We start from the raw sequence: 14689 nt of genomic DNA, 5'->3' as shown, positions 1-14689 counted from the left end.
CAAGCAACTTAAACAGCATTGGCCATGGTTAGTCAAAAGTGGCTACTCTTTCTTTTTTTGCATATACATCTTCATGTTATCATCCTAGCGCAGCTGCCTGATTTACGATACAGCTTTTGTGGTGACAACGGTAACTATTCCGAAAATAGTGCCTACCAGAAAAATCTTAACACACTGCTGTCTTCCCTTCCCTCAAAAATAGATAAATATGGTTTCTACAATGCTTCCATTGGCCAAAACTCCGACAGAGCCAGTGTTATTGTGCTATGTAGAGGAGATGTGGAGCTAGAAGAATGTCGCAGTTGTGTCAATAACGTTGCTCGAAAGCTTGTACAGTTATGTCCTAACCAAAAAGAAGTTTTTGGTGGCTATGATGGATGTATGTTACAGTATTCGAATCGATCCATTATAGGCACTGCGTCATTTTCTGTTCGATATTACTTTAAGAATCCTGCGAATGCCTCAAAACCTGAGGAATTTAATCAGGAGCTGATAAAATTATTGGAAAATTTACGAGACGATGCTGCAAAGGGTGGTCCTCTCCGAAAATATGCTAGCGGTAATGTGACAGGTCCAAATTCTCAGATTATATACGCGCTTGTGCAGTGTACTCCTGATTTGGATCGTCAAACTTGCTTCAATTGCTTAACTGACGCTTATGGAAATATGCCTGATTGTCCATGCAAGGGAAAGAGGGGTGGCAGAATCATAGGAACTAGTTGCAACGTCCGTTATGAAAGTTCCCGTTTCTTCGAGAATGTGGCGTTGGAAACCCCGCCACCTGCAGGTGAATACATTTTTATTGTTCCTTCTGCTCGTCTTAATTTGATCAATGTCCAGTTTTGATGTGACTAACGAAGACATAATTAGGGAAATAAAAATTTACCTTCTCTAATTCTTTAAGCTTCAATATGGTATAAGGTTCTGGGTTCAATGCTCACTACCATCCATCATCAAGAAGAATTACTACATGTTTGACTAAACAAAAAAAAAAAAAAAAAAAAAAAAAACTAGGTGTGCACTTGAGAAAGCGTGTTGAAGACATTAAGCAAACAGAAATGTACTATGTCTAAAAACTTAAGCCTTTACAAGAGATAATCATACAATTCAACACGACCACAAATTTTGACTTGTGAGAATACTATTTTATAGGAGCAATATTGTTATATTTAATAAGTATGCATAGTTTCTTAAATACCCTGAAAAGGGAAGCAAGACAAGTGAATTAGGAATAAGGGTGTCAAGTGGGCCGGGCCGGGCCGGGCCATTTAAATGTGGGCCACAAGGGGCCGGGTCGGGGCCGGGCCGGGCCGTAAGTTAAGTGGGCCGGGTTGGGGGCCGGGCTTGGAGAGAGAAAGGGTGTCCGGCCCAGCCCACCTCGGATAGGGGCTACACGTCGGGCTAACCGGGCCCGTTAGTGGGCCGGGCTGGGTTTTAGTTAGTGGGCCGGGCCAAGTTTTAGTTAGTGGGCCGGGCCGGGTTTTAGTTAGTGGGCCGAGCCGGATTTTAATTATTTTAAAAAAAAATTCTAATGCTAAAATTTATTAAGTTTAATACTTTAAAATCTAGTTGTTGTCAACTTTATTTTAACCTTCAAGTTCCTTAAATTATACTTTGGCCCTATTTTCAAACTATAAATACCATTCATTCTTCTCCATATTATTTCACAATTCCCTACTCTCCTCTTTCTCTAAATTTCCTACTCATCTAAATGGGAACAATGCACATGAGTTTTGATACTAAACCAAAGTTCTTAATTTAATTATCTCATCTGATCCTAAGTCCTAATGTCATGTGCAGATTGTCACGTCTCCATCATCGGTGGAGACATTTCAATATGCTAAAAAATATTTAATTATTATTATATATAAAATATTTGAAACTAATAAGATTATATTAATATATTATTATATATATAACTAATAGTTTATATTATTATATAGTATACTGTATAACCTATTGAAATATTTTTGAACTTGTGTAAGCCAACAGCAAGATAGTAACTTAAAAGGGGTATTTGATTTATTTCACGCATCAGCAATTTCAGAGGCTTGTCATTTCACTGATTTTGTCAGCCTATTATAATGTCTTGTTGCTTTTGGGCACTGATCAATGTTTGTACCTCCTTGCAGAAATTTATCTTGGAGTTGCTACTTGTGTAGGATTAGTTTTACACAATTACATTTATAGTTCTATTTTGACTGCGTACAGATTATTATTCTTGTAAATAAAATTATAAATAAAATTATAACACAAATTTGAAAAGAAATTCAAAGGCTCAGTGAGCCTTTAGTTTTATTAATCGATAATTGCAATTTTGAAGAGAGCTAATTAGTTTTCATTTAGTAGCAATTAAATATTAACGAATCCGATTCCTCTTCATTTTTATTGTCTCCATTTTTCTCAAGTTCTTACTTGAATAAGAGACACATTACATGAGTTAAAATTAATGGTTAAGTTTTAATTAACTAAAGTAAGATTCTAACTATGGTTTGAATAATTAATAAATATTTCATATATTTGCTTCCAAAATTTTAAGAATCCCACAATTATAGCTATAACTATTTTATTGGGATACAATGTTTTTAAAATACTTATTATTAGTAATAAATGTAATACTTATCTTTTTTTTTTTAATTTGAAGTGGGTCGGGCCGGGCCGGGCCGGTGCCCCGGTGGGCCATCACCCGGGCTGATGGTGGGCCGGGCTGGTGGGCTGTCCACCTTGTCCGGCCCAGCCCCCTAATAAAACCCACCTAGCCCAGCCCCTTACTGTCACGACCCAACCCCGTAGGCCGTGACTAGTGTCCGTGCTGGACACCCAAACGTACCCAATAACCCAAACCAGCAGACTAGCAGATTATATAAATATAAAAGTCAGTCGACGTTACTAGTGTCACAGAGGAACATATATAGCACATGGAAGCCGATAAGGCTATCACAAATAATAGCAACCCAAAACATATACAAAACCCACACAAGTATATCTACAGACCTCTACAGATCATAACAGAATCATAAGACGGGACAGGGCCCCGTCATACCCCTGAACAACATACAAATGTACCATAGCAAGGACTGTACCAAACATAGGCTCCGAACAATAGAGCACTCCAAGATGGCAGAATATAGTCCTAAACATGCGGATCAGCAAATCTGTAGTCTGTACCTGCGCGGCATGAAAACGCAGCCCCCGAAGAAAGGGGGTCAGTACGAAATATGTACTGAGTATGTAAAGCATGGAACGTAGTAAACAAAGTCATAATCGAAGCAGAAGATACAGAAAATGAACGAAATATCCAGATTAGCAAAGATGCTGATCATAAAGCATAAATAGTATTTGCAGAAAACGTATGTCATACCTGGTCCCACTACGGGACAAAATCATAACCGAAACAGAACGTACAGAAAAGTGAGTGTGATATCCAGAGTATCAAATGCATATTTTCAAAACATGAAGAGAGTGTACATAAACATATGCCATATCATATCCGGCCCCTGCCAAGGGACTCGACAGACAGAACGTGGCCACCCCCCGACGCTGGTGCCACAACACATAAGGATCAGAAAAGGGGGATAACCCCGTAACATAGCATAACATATCAAATGGCCATATCAGATCATATCATATCATGTCAAAATAGTGTACATGGCACAGCATACTCCACAACCCATGTACATATATACCTGCCCCCTCACATCGAGGCACGGCGAACAATGCAGTGGAAGACGCTTGAGAACATATCCTGGCCCAGGCTCAGTGTGGGAAACATTGAGGCATCCACGAATGGAGTAGTGAGAAACTAAATGCAATAAAATACCATGTATACTTCCAGAGACTCAATGAGGCATATCGAGTGACAAGTCAAAACAATGAAATCGGACGGAATCATAGTAAGTAAACTTCGGATGTCATAATGGATTACGGAGGCATAATCTTGCTGAGATCGTTTCCAAGATCCAAAACAGTTTATAAGACTTAACGGAGTATTTAAAACAATTCTTTAGATAATAGTTAGAGGAGTAGTTAAGACATTTCCTTTAAAGCAGCTCGAAGACAAGTCATAAATACAAAAGGGGTAAAATCGGAAATAGTGAGCCCACCTCGGGACAAACGAAGCGGTGGGCTCAAATTACGTATTTTAAGCTTATAAAGTCACCTACGGAGGTTCTGGGGACATTCCATAATTTTCTAAACAATTTGCGGAAGTTTGCACAATTCTTTCAATAAAGCATACTTATAGGGTTCAATTCCATTGAATGAAAAAGGGGTATTTTCAAATGCGGATTCCGATGAGCAGAATACTTTCCGAGGCTCAAATCCGATCCTAGTACACCTAGGACATGCCAAAAGAAGAATCGGGATAGCTTTACATACTTTTCTTTCCCTTTACGCTTGCCAAAACTCAAATCCCGTTTCGTCCAAAACCTACAAATGGTCACATTTACCAATTTACTATTCATAAGACTTAAAATTTCAACCTTAACTAATTCTTGTCTATAAAAATTTGGGCAGCATCTCCCCTATACATATAGCGCCCCCGAGAATTCAACTCGGCCAAAACAATCAACAACAACCCAACAACAACACCAACAACAACAATAATCACTACAAAACACAATATAACATAATTATTCATCTTTCTAACATCATGTCGTAACCTTCATTCCAACTTCGTATTTTCAAATCAATATCGACATTTTCATATTCATTACTAATCAAGATCATTACAATACAATTCGGAAGCATTTCATATCATTTCTACAAAATATTCACAAGATATACAAAATATACAAACTTTCCACCAAAGTCATAATTCATCCAAAACTTCTAATATTCAACCCACATATCCATAACATATTTCCATCTTCCAATTTCATCAACCATAATCATAATTCACATCTTAACAACTTCATTTCCATAGTATCACAAAATCATTCTAAAGTGACATAATCTTCTACATTCCAACTTCAACCAAAATTCATTCAAATTCCCAATATAATTTTCACCATAACCACAACTAGAATACAACATAAAATTCAACTCATATATGTATACAACATATATACACCCATGGCTACATATATATATATACATACCCACTTTGCAAACTTCCTTATTTCCATAATTTCTACTCATTTCCACATACCACAACATAAACAAACCTTCATAACATAAGAAAAAGGAATTGATTCTTACCTTTTTCTACAAAATCCTTCACTTGAACAAGTTGTCAACTTGAAGAAATAAGTGCTCCTTCTTCCAAAACAATTACACCAAGTTGTAAAGGACCATTAAATTAGTAGGAATACCACAAGAAAATAATTTTAGAGGCAAGATTTTGAGGGGTGATTTTCCTATGGCCAAACCCGAAATGGCCTTATTTTTGCTCTTCTTTGTGTTTTGTTCTTGGTTCTTGAAGTTTCTAATGAATAAATAATGCATATATGGCCCCTTATATTAATTTGGCACATGGAAATTAATCAATTTGGTGGGCTTGGACCAGGTATGGCCGGCCACCCTCTCACCTTGGGCCTAAATATTTCTTTTCGTTTTTTTTGGGCCAACTCGGTTGGTCCCGAGTTGGGCCTAGCCCACTGATCTTTCGACCTTAAAACGTCCATATCTCCTTTTACCGACGTCACCTTGGAACCCACGACCTATGGATGGACAGCTAATGCAATTATCTACAACTTCTATTTCTTGGTATGTTTCCAAATTCCAAACTTATAATACCGTTTTTGCCCTCCAATGTCAGGTCACCCGAAAACGTTTTCTTAAAAATACTCGTTTGGAGGACTTCCACTTTGATTTGGCCCAAGGGTCCTTCTTGAGTTGTGTTTAACTTCACATATGTGATTCATATAATTTGTCACATGTCCCAAAAAAAAATCTTGACGTGTGGGCCCCACCTCAACTTACAATTAATCCGACGTTCAAAAATACGGGATGTAACATCCTCCCCCCCTTTAGAACATTCGTCCTCGAATGTTCAACTAGCTTTATGGGGTATTATAATACGTCGGAGAGGTCTCTTTCTTCCCTTCAAAATTTCCCAAACGTTACTATTACTGTCCCCCTTTTACGTACTCGCCCCTTTTTTTTTTTCTATTTCCGAACATCGTTGTGCTGGAACGTCCCGGCCTTAGCTGGCGACGGAACTAGTGCCAGTTTACTTATAATATCTGTACCATGTCTTTCGCTTTGTCTCTTAAATTTTGTTCGGTTAATGTCTTTCATACCTCGCGACACTGGCTGCTGAGGTCCACCTGTCGGTCGGTACAATCATGAATGGGGTGTCATATGCACACATACACATTTACTACCATTTTGCTTACAAAACAATTCCCAAACGCTTTTTCAAACTTACTCTCATTCCCAAGCTGCATTGCGCTATCTTCTTCCTCACCAGCTTATCTTGTCTTAGTCTACCCGACTTCTTGAGTGTTTCTAATCACTCCGCATATCCTAATTTCCTTTAAGTTACCTCAAATTTCCCATTCGTCCCTTATTCCTATACTTGTGAAAATTTTAGTTTACTTCCCAGGGGGTCACCCATCCCGGAATTGCTCTGGCCCTAGCACGCTTAACCTTACAACTTTAATGCATTTAGGTGCGTTAAGGCCGGTATAATCACGTCAACTGCCCCGCGCGACCTTGGTCACGTAATTTAAGGCAAATCGGGATCTTAACAACTTTCAAAACACCCTCGTAGCGGGTCCCACCCCGACTTAGAGGGGATTCTTTTACTTTTCTGACTATATAGTTACCATGTCGCCCCCTGTAAATCCTCAATATTTACCTTCATGTATATATATATATATATATATATAATTCTAAACAGCCCACGAGTTTAAGTTTTTATTCCACAAATTCCATCTTCAATCCGTCGATGAAAACTGATGGAATGTTACTGAAGGCATCTTCCGACCACCAGCAAAAGAAAACTAGAGTCCGACGAACTTCGCGGAATCTTTTAGTACTTAATTCACATAATTACCTCCATATCTATATATATATATTTGAGTCGTGAGCGAACCACTCAATTCCCAACTGCCTGTCATACACTTTGTATCCTTCCAATTAGAGGAAACTTAATCGTTGGACATTTTTGCCCCTCCACATATTTTTGCCCTTCACATGGGCTGTGCTAAAGCAAAATGGGGTTGGAACATATTTCTGGTCCATTTAAATAAATTGCGAATTTGCTACTCGTATATGCTTTCTCGAGATAAAATTTTCCAAACAAAGATAATGCTTCTTACGAATGCTATGAAGGGTATCTCTTAAACTTTAATCCAACATAATGGGTTTTCCCTATCGGTATCGACCCTCAAGACATGTTAAGAATTTATATCTCATTTTCCTCTTTATATTCCTAGAAAAATTTGGGCAGAGGTTCCTCTGTATTTCTTACTATCCCAAAACCTGTACACAGGAAATACCAACCATGCCTCACAGGGCCAACACATATACGTATATACATATCATATCATATCATATCGCCTCATAGCCACACGGGGCTAACAATTTCAAATAAAAGTATAAAGATACCGAGGCTTACCTCACATGCCCAACTCAAACTGCACCTGCTACACTTTCCTGTTTATTTTTCTTTTCAATCTTCAACTTTATGTTTCAATCGTATTTCAAACACCTTACCCAGCAAACATCTTTCATACCATTACTTACCTGTGTACTGTGTAGCTTCCAATATCATCAGTCGCTGTCTTACGTCAATACCGTTCTCCAGCTGCAATCAAGGGTTAGTAAAAAAAAAAAAGTTCATTTCCTACAGCTGGCTCTATCGCACGATCTAAGATCCAAAGAAAGGTAACACCCTAAATGTCCTGTAGCCTCCTGTTTATAGATGTGGTGCACAACACACAGATAAACAAGACTCTACTAGACACGGTCTGTAGACACTCCGAGGACGAACCGCTCTGATACCACTTTTGTCACGACCCAACCCCGTAGGCCGTGACTAGTGTCCGTGCTGGACACCTAAACGTACCCAATAACCCAAACCAGCAGACTAGCAGATTATATAAATATAAAAGTCAGTCGACGTTACTAGTGTCACAGAGGAACATATATAGCACATGGAAGCCGATAAGGCTATCACAAATAATAGCAACCCAAAACATATACAAAACCCACACAAGTATATCTACAGACCTCTACAGATCATAACAGAATCATAAGACGGGACAGGGCCCCGTCATACCCCTGAACAACATACAAATGTACCATAGCAAGGACTGTACCAAACATAGGCTCCGAACAATAGAGCACTCCAAGATGGCAGAATATAGTCCTAAACATGCGGATCAGCAAATCTGTAGTCTGTACCTGCGCGGCATGAAAACGCAGCCCCCGAAGAAAGGGGGTCAGTACGAAATATGTACTGAGTATGTAAAGCATGGAACGTAGTAAACAAAGTCATAATCGAAGCAGAAGATACAGAAAATGAACGAAATATCCAGATTAGCAAAGATGCTGATCATAAAGCATAAATAGTATTTGCAGAAAACGTATGTCATACCTGGTCCCACTACGGGACAAAATCATAACCGAAACAGAACGTACAGAAAAGTGAGTGTGATATCCAGAGTATCAAATGCATATTTTCAAAACATGAAGAGAGTGTACATAAACATATGCCATATCATATCCGGCCCCTGCCAAGGGACTCGGCAGACAGAACGTGGCCACCCCCCGACGCTGGTGCCACAACACATAAGGATCAGAAAAGGGGGATAACCCCGTAACATAGCATAACATATCAAATGGCCATATCAGATCATATCATATCATGTCAAAATAGTGTACATGGCACAGCATACTCCACAACCCATGTACATATATACCTGCCCCCTCACATCGAGGCACGGCGAACAATGCAGTGGAAGACGCTTGAGAACATATCCTGGCCCAGGCTCAGTGTGGGAAACATTGAGGCATCCACGAATGGAGTAGTGAGAAACTAAATGCAATAAAATACCATGTATACTTCCAGAGACTCAATGAGGCATATCGAGTGACAAGTCAAAACAATGAAATCGGACGGAATCATAGTAAGTAAACTTCGGATGTCATAATGGATTACGGAGGCATAATCTTGCTGAGATCGTTTCCAAGATCCAAAACAGTTTATAAGACTTAACGGAGTATTTAAAACAATTCTTTAGATAATAGTTAGAGGAGTAGTTAAGACATTTCCTTTAAAGCAGCTCGAAGACAAGTCATAAATACAAAAGGGGTAAAATCGGAAATAGTGAGCCCACCTCGGGACAAACAAAGCGGTGGGCTCAAATTACGTATTTTAAGCTTATAAAGTCACCTACGGAGGTTCTGGGGACATTCCATAATTTTCTAAACAATTTGCGGAAGTTTGCACAATTCTTTCAATAAAGCATACTTATAGGGTTCAATTCCATTGAATGAAAAAGGGGTATTTTCAAATGCGGATTCCGATGAGCAGAATACTTTCCGAGGCTCAAATCCGATCCTAGTACACCTAGGACATGCCAAAAGAAGAATCGGGATAGCTTTACATACTTTTCTTTCCCTTTACGCTTGCCAAAACTCAAATCCCGTTTCGTCCAAAACCTACAAATGGTCACATTTACCAATTTACTATTCATAAGACTTAAAATTTCAACCTTAACTAATTCTTGTCTATAAAAATTTGGGCAGCATCTCCCCTATACATATAGCGCCCCCGAGAATTCAACTCGGCCAAAACAATCAACAACAACCCAACAACAACACCAACAACAACAATAATCACTACAATACACAATATAACATAATTATTCATCTTTCTAACATCATGTCGTAACCTTCATTCCAACTTCGTATTTTCAAATCAATATCGACATTTTCATATTCATTACTAATCAAGATCATTACAATACAATTCGGAAGCATTTCATATCATTTCTACAAAATATTCACAAGATATACAAAATATACAAACTTTCCACCAAAGTCATAATTCATCCAAAACTTCTAATATTCAACCCACATATCCATAACATATTTCCATCTTCCAATTTCATCAACCATAATCATAATTCACATCTTAACAACTTCATTTCCATAGTATCACAAAATCATTCTAAAGTGACATAATCTTCTACATTCCAACTTCAACCAAAATTCATTCAAATTCCCAATATAATTTTCACCATAACCACAACTAGAATACAACATAAAATTCAACTCATATATGTATACAACATATATACACCCATGGCTACATATATATATATACATACCCACTTTGCAAACTTCCTTATTTCCATAATTTCTACTCATTTCCACATACCACAACATAAACAAACCTTCATAACATAAGAAAAAGGAATTGATTCTTACCTTTTTCTACAAAATCCTTCACTTGAACAAGTTGTCAACTTGAAGAAATAAGTGCTCCTTCTTCCAAAACAATTACACCAAGTTGTAAAGGACCATTAAATTAGTAGGAATACCACAAGAAAATAATTTTAGAGGCAAGATTTTGAGGGGTGATTTTCCTATGGCCAAACCCGAAATGGCCTTATTTTTGCTCTTCTTTGTGTTTTGTTCTTGGTTCTTGAAGTTTCTAATGAATAAATAATGCATATATGGCCCCTTATATTAATTTGGCACATGGAAATTAATCAATTTGGTGGGCTTGGACCAGGTATGGCCGGCCACCCTCTCACCTTGGGCCTAAATATTTCTTTTCGTTTTTTTTGGGCCAACTCGGTTGGTCCCGAGTTGGGCCTAGCCCACTGACCTTTCGACCTTAAAACGTCCATATCTCCTTGTACCGACGTCACCTTGGAACCCACGACCTATGGATGGACAGCTAATGCAATTATCTACAACTTCTATTTCTTGGTATGTTTCCAAATTCCAAACTTATAATACCGTTTTTGCCCTCCAATGTCAGGTCACCCGAAAACGTTTTCTTAAAAATACTCGTTTGGAGGACTTCCACTTTGATTTGGCCCAAGGGTCCTTCTTGAGTTGTGTTTAACTTCACATATGTGATTCATATAATTTGTCACATGTCCCAAAAAAAAATCTTGACGTGTGGGCCCCACCTCAACTTACAATTAATCCGACGTTCAAAAATACGGGATGTAACACTTACACCTATTAGTGGGCTTGGGCCGGGCCGGTGGTGGGCCGGGTTTACCGGGCCGGGTTCGAGCTGGCCCGGCCAACTTGACACCCTTAATTAGGAATAAGAACATAGTAACTTATTTTCACATGAGAAGTAGTTAAAAACTTATATTATAATAACTTGAAGCGTTTTTGCAGGGAACGATAATAAAACAGTTCCAATAGGGAGGGATGATAAAACAGCTCCAACAGGCGTTTTTGCAGGGAACGATAATAAAATGGTTCCAATAGGGAGGGATGATAAAATAGCTCCAACAGGAAAGGATGATAAAACAGCACGAACAGTCACCATTATCGTTGTGCCAACTGTTACAATTATCATTCTTATTATTTGTCTTTCTGTCATCCTGATGAGGAGGCGAAAGAGGAAGCTGGTGAAAGAGATTCGGAGTAAGCGTAAACTATAAACAAACAGTAATTGGGAAAGTTGAATTCTTAAGACAATGTTTCACTAATTTGTTGTATGCTGTTGCTGCCATGTTTGTGAAGGTATACACGGAGATGATATTAGCACCGCAGAATCCTTGCAATATGATTTTTCTACAATTAGAGCAGCAACAGATAACTTTTCAAATGCTAATAAGTTGGGACAAGGCGGATTTGGTCCCGTCTACAAGGTGATTAAGCTTAAATATTGGTGCATGAGTTTAACTTCTATAGTACAAAAATCCTTTCCATTGACATATATAAGTAAGCTCCTTAATGCATAACACCCTAGTTGGAACAAGAATACTGGTTCTAATTTCATTGTTTTATTTCAGGGTAAGCTTCCAAATGGACAAGAAGTAGCAGTGAAAAGATTGTCAGCAGATTCAGGCCAAGGTGATCTAGAATTCAAAAATGAGGTCTTGTTGGTTGCCAGGCTTCAACATAGGAATTTGGTCAGGTTGCTGGGATTTTGCCTAGATGGAACAGAGAGACTTCTTGTCTATGAATTTGTTCCCAATGCAAGCCTTGATCACTTTTTATTTGGTATGTATTGCTCAACTTTTTATCAAGTATGGAGCTTGAGCATCAATAAGTTATGAATTTAACTTATACACACTAGCAGTCTAATTAATACAACACTTATTTTGTCAATTTGATATCTTGTCTGGTTCTTTGCCTTATTTACCATAAAACTAATTGCACTTTATTATGAGTATTTACGTGTAGTAATTGTTTAGGTGACATACTATTAAAGTCTTTTATATTGTCATTGTATAGAAGTCTCACTCGTAAGTTATATTCTTCATCTTGTTCACAGATTCAGTTAAACGTAGGCAATTGGATTGGGAAAGGCGATCCAAAATCATAGGAGGCATTGCTAAGGGAATTCTTTATCTTCATGAGGATTCTAGACTTCGCATCATTCATCGTGATCTCAAAGCTAGTAATGTTCTACTTGATGCAGAAATGAATCCTAAAATCTCAGATTTTGGCATGGCAAGGCTATTTACAATGGATGAAACTCAAGGCAGCACAAACAGAATTGTAGGAACCTAGTAAGTTTTACATCTCTCTTTAGATAGACTGTTATTTTTCATTTTTCTAGGAAGTATTCTGTAACAATTTAGCAAGAATAAAAGCTGCCTCGATACAAAAGCAAATCTTTCCTTGAATTGTTATTATAATTTTCAATATGAATTTTGCATGTCATTGTAATCTCTTCAGGAATGTTTGCCTGAATTTTGTTGAACTAGGCCTTTGGTGGTATCTAAAATTTGTATTATTCGAGATGAATGGTCATATACCTAGAGATTTGTTCTCAGTTTGGTCACTGCCAAAGTTGCAAAATCTGCTGATTAAAATGAAGTTCATTTCAAGAACTCTGTTGTGGAAATGAATAAGCTAATTAATTTGATTTTGTTTAGAACAAAAAAAAATCTTTTTCTTTTTCAGCATATGAATTCTCATTGTTCAGAGAGGTTAACTAGATATGGTCTCTTGCAGCAAAATACAGGATATAGGTCTTAACTCATCAAAACTTGCTGTTTGCTCAGCCAAGAATAGATCAATGGAATGTTGTTTTCACATTGCTGTGAGATACTAATTTTCACTAAGGAAAGACGAAAAATTAATATGAAAAAAAAGGGACATCAAACGGAGATATAACAACCCAATTTGCAGTATAAATTGCAGGGCGATGTATTCTACTTCCTAAATTTATTGAAAAATGCCTAATTCATTAATGAAACATGTAGTTCTGACTTTTAACATCAAGTAGTTCCCTGTTGTGACAGCTTATTTAGGTTTGCTGATCCCACTGTTTGGACTACTAAACTCCAGAATTGATTTTTAGCCTTTTTACCTTAGTCTGTTAATGAGAAGTGCAAAATATATGTGTAGAAAAACCTTTAACAATTGAATCGTATCTAAGTTGCGGAATGTTTATAATTCTTGTTTTGTTTCACAGTGGATATATGGCACCCGAATATGCAATGCACGGGCAATTTTCAGTCAAATCAGATGTTTTTAGCTTTGGAATACTAGCCTTGGAAATTTTAAGTGGCCAAAGAAACACTTCTTTTGGAAATGGAGAATCCGTGGAAGACCTTCTGAGCTATGTAAGTAACCTGGCCAATAAATCAAGTATTCCTCAATTCTAAACTAGTTGGCACCTGCTACATGCCCTATATGAAATATATCTTACTCTCTCTACCTCCCAAATATTGGTAAATTAAATTTATTCCAAAATATTAGTTTTGACAATTGCTCTTAAATTTTCTGAAGACAAATACTTTTACGAGTAGGGCTATTTAGTAATTTTCTTAAGTTGCGTGCGATACTCATATACTTGGAGGTAGTATGCTATATGATTTCGTCTTATTCTGAGAATCGAACTATCACAGGCTTGGTCGAACTGGCGCAAAGGAACAACTATAAATTTTATAGATCCAATGCTGAGGGAGAGCTCAGGACTGGTTCGTGACATAATGAGATGCATTCACATAGCTTTATTGTGTGTTCAAGAAAATGTGGCTGATAGACCAACAATGGCAGCAATAGTTCTCATGCTCAGTAGTCTCTCTATGAGTCTTCCAGTGCCTTCAGGGCCTGGATACTATATGCACAACAATATTAGCGCAGAGATGTCGCTTATGCAAGAATACAACACAAGAATGTCAGACTCTAGTGAACTAGCCAAAAGTAGATCTATTGGTTCATCACGAAATGAGGTGTTGATATCTGAGTTATATCCTCGTCAACATCCTTAGACATATGTCATGAATCAGCCTCATCCCACACTAACAGTCGTTGGGCAGAGAAGAAGCAATAGGTTCAAAAGGCTTTCACAATTAGGAAGAGATGTTATGCGTATTGTTGTCAAGAGTTTGTTTCTCATCTCCATTCTGTGAGTGTCTGTATCTTCTCATCTCCCTTCTTCAGTCTATCAATCCCTAGTTCTTACTCTCAATATTTATGTATGTTCGTTGGGGCTTTTACCATTTGAGTTGTTGCGTTTACTTTCTGGAATTGTAGTTGAACTTTACTCTTATTAATATAGTTGAGAAGGGGTAAATTTCATGGA

The 14689-nt window shown here is 37.8% G+C and overlaps 1 protein-coding gene across 3 annotated transcripts; it reads left to right on the top strand.

Annotated features, from left to right (window-relative positions):
- Positions 1 to 14689, top strand: LOC132625106 (cysteine-rich receptor-like protein kinase 44). Of its 3 annotated transcripts, none has more exons than XM_060339897.1 (7): positions 1 to 787; positions 11383 to 11568; positions 11668 to 11795; positions 11940 to 12150; positions 12425 to 12662; positions 13574 to 13724; positions 14010 to 14689. In XM_060339897.1, the coding sequence occupies exons 1-7, from the start codon at positions 25 to 27 to the stop codon at positions 14373 to 14375; spliced, it is 2043 nt and encodes a 680-aa protein (XP_060195880.1). In that variant the 5' UTR covers positions 1 to 24; the 3' UTR covers positions 14376 to 14689. The 3 variants fall into 3 exon arrangements, with proteins under 3 accessions (XP_060195880.1, XP_060195881.1, XP_060195879.1); XM_060339896.1 differs by having other exon boundaries at positions 2 to 787; positions 11317 to 11568; XM_060339898.1 differs by lacking the exon at positions 11383 to 11568.

Source organism: Lycium barbarum, chromosome 12, assembly GCF_019175385.1.
Source record: "Lycium barbarum isolate Lr01 chromosome 12, ASM1917538v2, whole genome shotgun sequence".
NCBI classification, from domain to species: Eukaryota; Viridiplantae; Streptophyta; class Magnoliopsida; order Solanales; family Solanaceae; genus Lycium; species Lycium barbarum.
The sequence above is the reverse complement of the archived record's forward strand: the minus strand, read 5'-3'. Positions and strand labels throughout refer to the sequence as shown.